This window comes from Ailuropoda melanoleuca, chromosome 7, assembly GCF_002007445.2.
Source record: "Ailuropoda melanoleuca isolate Jingjing chromosome 7, ASM200744v2, whole genome shotgun sequence".
Taxonomy (NCBI): domain Eukaryota; kingdom Metazoa; phylum Chordata; class Mammalia; order Carnivora; family Ursidae; genus Ailuropoda; species Ailuropoda melanoleuca.
In genome coordinates, this window is record NC_048224.1 from 53151422 (window position 1) to 53157347 (window position 5926).

Here is a 5926-nt window from a genome sequence, read left to right on the forward strand (position 1 = left end):
ATTACTATTACCTCCATGTCACAGGTGAGACCCGGCAAGGCCCTGAAACCAGGGAGGAAACACCACCTGCCTGAACCACACCGCCTGCCAGACCAGATCAGCAGGGCTTTGAGGCCAGTCTGCCCTTCTTAGCTCAGGAGCAGTGGGTCAGAAGTGAGTCAGTCCTGGGGTGGGAGAGGTTAGGAGGCTGCTGTGCCGGAAGTTCCCCAAGAGCCTTCCTCCTTACACCACTTACCCCTTACACCACTTACCGGGGCCTTCATGCTGCCGCGGCTGCTCAACAGCCCCGGGGCTGCGGTCTCCAGGGCTCGCGCTGGGAAGGGGTGGGAACCAGGCACCTGCCAAGATCCAGAAGCTCAGAGCTGGGTCCTGGGCCTCTGAGGAACCGGCGCAGGGAAACTGAGGCAGGGGAGGTATGGGCCAGGGTAAAGGCAGATGACTTCCAGGAATCAAACTCCTTAAAGTCTCCCAAACACCGGACAGCGCTGTCCGCATCCTAAAGGAGCTGGTATCAGTGACCTTCCGGGAAACCTCCCACCAACCCAATCCCCATCGTGCAGATGGGGAAGGAGAGGCAGGGAGGGGGAGCCCTCGGCTCAAGGTCACCCATCGAGTCCGGGTCAGTTAGAACCAGGAGCCCCGACTGCCACCCCATCCCTCCTACCTCTCTACAAGAGGGATGCACAGAGAGGCCTGGGGCAGGATAGGACGAGGGATTTCCACCCCTCTCCCAGATTCTGCCTTCCCCGGCCAGGCGCTAACCAGGCGGATGGGCTGGGGCGCTCCGGCTGCTCTCGATTCGCTGCTCGGAGCTCCATGGCCCGCAAAACGGGCGGGCCGGGCGGGAAGCCGGAGCCCCGGGGCGGAGGCGGCACCGCGGCCGCGGCTTCTGGAGGCTGGAAACCGAACGTGAGCCGCCGGCAGCGGGGGCGGGGTCTGGGAGGACGGGGAGGAGACAGGCGCGTGGAGGCGGGACCCCGGCGACGGGGGCGGGACCTACGAGCACCGCCGGCGCGACACCGGAGGGAAGTGCGTGGCTGGCGGCGGGGGCCTCCGGGATGGGGGCGGGGCCTGCGGGCCGGGGGCGGAGTCGGAGGATGAGCTTCTCCCCTTTTCCCGCCCTCCCACATTTCTCCCAAGCTCCTGCCGGGGTCGGGTGGGCGGCGCGCAGAGAAAAGACCTAGGGAGTGTGGCAACCGAAGCGTCGTGGCTGCCTAGCCGGCCGGACTCGAGTTTCTCCATTTGTGAAATTGGGGGATGGGTAGGAAAATGAAGCAGGGGCTTGGAGTCAGGCAGCCCTTGGGGGGGGGGGGGTTCAAGCTTGTAGGACTGCCAGATTTAGCCAGTAAAATACAGGACGCTCAGTTATATTTTCAGATAAACAATGAATAATTATATTAAAAATCTGACATTCCAGTAACTGGAATTCTATATTTTCTCTGGTGACCCTAGAGGGACCGTCTCTAGTGGTGTGACCTCCACCTGGGCCTAAGTTTTTCTCCTCTATGAAGTAGGGATGATGACAGCACTACCTGCCAGTGAGATAGTACAGGGCAGCTGTGATACAGTTAGGATTCGAACCCTGGGCAATCTCACAGCCACATACTTTCACCTCCTCACCTCCCCCTTCCCAAAGTGTCCTCCAAACCCCAGCCAACTCAGTCTTGCACCCCTCAGTCTTGCACCCCTACAGATGCTGAAATGTGTCCCATTTGAAGGCTCAGGTGGAATCCCCTGGGGAGTGCCTTCTGGGGCTGCAAAGGGTTGAAAGAGCAGATACAGGGCAATAGGGAGGAGTGCGCCTGCAGAGAAGTGGAGGGCATGCTTCTCATCGAAAGTGTTTTTATAAAGTGCTTTATGGGCCAGAAAGCTCATCTTACCACCTCCATCACACCTCCCTCTTCAGGACCTTGCCCTGGGATCCAGGCTAGATTTCTGCTCAGACCCCATTTCAAATTCTATTTGCCTTTTTCTCAGAGCCTCTGGTGTGGACACAACACCAAGGTGTTTGGGTATCTGCACCCAGATAAGCAACTTCCCAAGACTACCTGTCCTGTTCTAGTGCAAAGTCAAGTTCACCATGCATCTCCCCGTCCTATGGAGGGGGGTGGCACGCTAAAGCAGCCCTGCCCCTGAGCTTCTTTTGAGCACAGGCCAACCTTGTCCCTCCCCCGCAGCTGCGCCCAGCTCAAAGGTAGTGGTCCATGTTCAGTCTCTCTCTGTGGTCTCCTATTCATTCGAGGCCAGGCACACAGTGGGTCCCCTAAGCCAGAGTCCTTCTGCCACCACCCCCAAGTCCTCGTCCTTCAGGTCTCTCTCTTCATAGCCCCAACCCCAAGAGGAGAATGAGAATGGTGAGAAAATTCCCTAAGGACTCATTCATCACCCACAATGGCTGGTGAAGTGACCATTCTTTCCCCAAAGAGGCAACTCTCTCCTTGTTAGGGCCACATGGAGACGAGGACATGCCCGAATGTCCTGGACTCCCAGAGCAGATGAGCATCACACATCCACAGTAGAACTGCCAGTGGGAAGTTCTGCAGGCTCAGATAAGCTCCTCAGTTTGGTTTCGGCAAAAGTCCACTCTCTTTACCCTGACCTGCAAGGTCCTGTACAGTCGGAACTCCTACCTTCTTCTTAATCACCTTCTACCTATCCTGGGCACCCTTCTGACCCCCATCACATTGAGCTCATCCCTACCTCAGGACCTTTGCACTTGCTGTCTCCTCTACTTGGACTGCTCTACTCACATAGCCAGCTCCCTCCTGTCATTCAGCTCAAATGTCAACCTCTTCAGAAAGGCCCTCGCCAACCACTCTATGTGGCACTGCATGCCCATCCCTCTAAGTCACCAGTCACACTCTGAAATCATCCTGTGTACTAACGGGTCCATCCACCCTTAGACTCTCAGCTACACGGGGGCCAAGTCAGGCCAGTCATGTTCTCCAGCATTTATAGCACTCGCACAACACCCAGAACACACTAGATGCTAGATGATGTCTGTGGAATAACCAAGTTAGAACCAGGAATCCTGGGCCCCATGAGATCTTGAATAAGTCATGTCCCTCTCCGGTCTCAAGCTCTGGCTCAGCCCATTGCCAGAGACCCAAGGTAGGTGAGGGGCTGAGCCCTCCTTATCTGTGAGCACAGGACTCTCAGGCTCTGACTCGTCCTGCCAGATCCAGACCCTGGGGAAACGTAGGGCCAAGCCCCCGTTTCCTGCTGCACAGCCCTCCCGCTCCTGAACTTCCTTCCCCCCACCACACACCTTCTGAGTGATGACCTTATGGCCTCTATGTGTCAACTTCCTGCTGGGCCAAAACAAGAAATTCTCCATGACTTGTGCCATTTTACGAGGTTGGATAATCATCCAAGGTCACCCAGACAGCTCAGGGTGAGGTCAATTGTATACCTATTCCAGGAGCCCACTCTCCAGTGCTGCGGCATTAACTTTCCCTGACCTCTCCCTCCCTACCCGCCATTTTGCTTCATTTTCTCTGAAGGCCAATGGACTGGCAATGTTTGGTATTAGCTGGGTGGCTCTCCCGAGGTCCGGTTCCAGGGCTGGGGGTCAGCTGTTGGCCCACAACGTCCCCCACCACCACACTGTCCCTCCCACCCTGAACTCTGACCACAGTGAAATGTTACTTTCTCTCAAGTGTCAGGCTCTCTCTCACCCCAGACCTTTGCTGTGCCCTTGGCCTGGGACCCTCCCAGGGCTGCATCTGACTCTTCTGGCCTCAGCTGAGATGGTAGAGCCCCACCTCCATCAGATTATTAGGTGGAGGCCCCTTCCCTCAGCACGATGGCCCCATGCCCCTTCATGAGGCTGTGTCATACCAGGCTGCTTTTGTCACCATCTCTCCCCAGGCCGTGAGCTCTGTGAAGGTAGAATCTGTGAATCTTGCTCCACCCCCAGGTCCCCATCACCCAGTAGAGGGCCTGTCACATGGTAGGTGCTCAATAAATATTTAATGAGTTAACGAAGTCCGTTTTCATCTTCCAATTGTACAGATTAGACCACTGGGGCACAGAGAGGTTTAGCACCTTGCCCTGGTCACACACAGCCAGGCCCCAGAGCAGCTCTAGAGGAAAGGCCCACTTGCGTATGGTTGGATTGGACCAGGGTCAGAAGCCAGGCTGGAGTTTCCTGGAGGAAGGAGAAGGAATGATCAGGGGCTATGCATGCATTGTGCTCCTTTGCTCCCGGTAATTTCAGAGCAGCCATACCCTCGGGTCTGACCACCAGCCTCTACCCCCATTCCGCAAATAAGAAAAGTGACTCCAGGGGAGGGAAGAGCTTACTCAAGATTAATGGTGGGCCTCCAAATAGTGTCTTCCAGAGATGCAGGACCCCCCATTGCCCCCCACCTTCTCCCACCTGCCTCCCTTGAGGAGCAGGAGCAAGAGGGACCACCCCAAAAGGAGACCAATGGGCAGGGGGTAAAGAGGCCTGGGTTCTTGGGCTGGCCTTTCCACTTACCCATGGGTAAGCCCCTTAAAGTCTCTGGGCCTCAGTTTCCCCATCTGGACAACAAAGCGCTTGGCTGGAGCCTTCAGCCTCCCCCCATCCCCAGTGCGCAGGGCTGAGGGAGCTGGTGGGTAAGAATACAGGCTCCTGAGTCCAAAAGGCATAGTCGAGTCCTGGTTCCAGCGTTTATTGCTGAATGATCTTGCTCAGTCCCTTCACCCCCTGAGCCTCCATTTCATGTCTGTAAAAAGAGAATAATAGCTTTTTTTTTTTTTTTTGAGGATTAAATGAGCTAACGTGGGAGAGTCCCTGGCACAAGGCCTAACGCGGCATCACCACCCAATGAGGCTGTGTTGTCAAGATATTAATTGGGGGGATGATGCCCTCTGGAGGCCAAAGGGAGGAACGGCAGGCGAGGGGAGCCCAAGCCGCCGCCGGGGCCAGGCTGGAACCCTGGTTCCCGGCGTGCGCGCCCATTGTCCAGATGCGGAGCGCGGCGGGCGCGGGTCACGCGGTGTGTGCCTCCACCCACTGGCAGAGGCGACGGGCGTAGCGAGCGGGGCTGACGGTGGAGAAGGTCCGGCCCGGGTAGCGCAGCGTCTTCCATAGGTGCTCCAGCCGCTTGCGGAGCCCGTAGACCGTGGCGAGATCCACGAGGCCCAGGAAATAGCGTTGCTCCGGCCCGTCCAGGATGTGTAAGGCGTTGGGGGAGTCGGGCAGCAGCCGGCGGTTCTGGGACCCCGTCTCCTCGGGGCTCTGTACCCCTCGCACAGACCTGGCGGCCGACAGGAGGGTGAGGCTACCGCCTCCTCCAGGGGGCCCCAGCCCAGGGATTCCCTCAAGCGTAACCACGGGGCGCCCGGGCAGCTTCTGCGCTAACCCTGCTCTTCCTCCGCTTGTTCCCACAACTCCTGTGTGCCAGGCCTGTGACGTCAGATAAACTGGGAGGCTGAGTAAAGTGTAGATGACGGTCTAGAGCTGCACTGTCCATTACGCAGCCACTAGCCATACGTGGCCATTGAGCATTTAAATGGGGCCAGTCCCAATTGAGATGCGCTGTAGTGTAAAATACATACTGAATTTCCAAGACAGTGTGAGAAAAAGAGTGTAAAATACCTCACAAACGTTTATATTGATTAGTTGATGAAATGATAAAAATCTGGGGTGCATTGAGTAACAAATAGATTACTAAAATTATTTTTACCTGCTTCTGTTTACTTTTCTAAAGAGGCTAAATTTTCTAAAGAAAATTTAACACTACATGTGTGACTCGCATTACATTCCTTTCTTTCTAAAATTTTATTTCTTGGGGCGCCTGGGAGGCACAGGCGGTTAAGCGTCTGCCTTCGGCTCAGGGCGTGATCCTGGCGTTATGGGATCGAGCCCCACATCAGGCTCCTCTGCTATGAGCCTGCTTCTTCCTCTCCCACTCCCCCTGCTTGTGTTCCCTCTCTC

The 5926-nt window shown here is 56.3% G+C and overlaps 1 protein-coding gene across 3 annotated transcripts in view; it reads right to left on the minus strand.

Annotated features, from left to right (window-relative positions):
• The window catches only part of ST6GALNAC4 (ST6 N-acetylgalactosaminide alpha-2,6-sialyltransferase 4), an 11711-nt gene extending 10791 nt beyond the window's left edge, over positions 1 to 920 (minus strand). The window contains exons 1-2 of one of the 3 annotated variants that reach the window (XM_034664584.1): positions 665 to 920; positions 252 to 338 (exon numbers count right to left, since the gene is read on the minus strand). In XM_034664584.1, the coding sequence (XP_034520475.1) occupies positions 252 to 263 (12 nt within the window). In that variant the 5' untranslated portion in view covers positions 264 to 338; positions 665 to 920. Of the gene's footprint in view, positions 1 to 11; positions 211 to 251; positions 339 to 664 lie in introns of those variants that run through there. The other 2 variants (XM_034664585.1, XM_034664582.1) reach the window with 2 other exon arrangements.
• Positions 921 to 5926: the final 5006 nt, after the last annotated feature.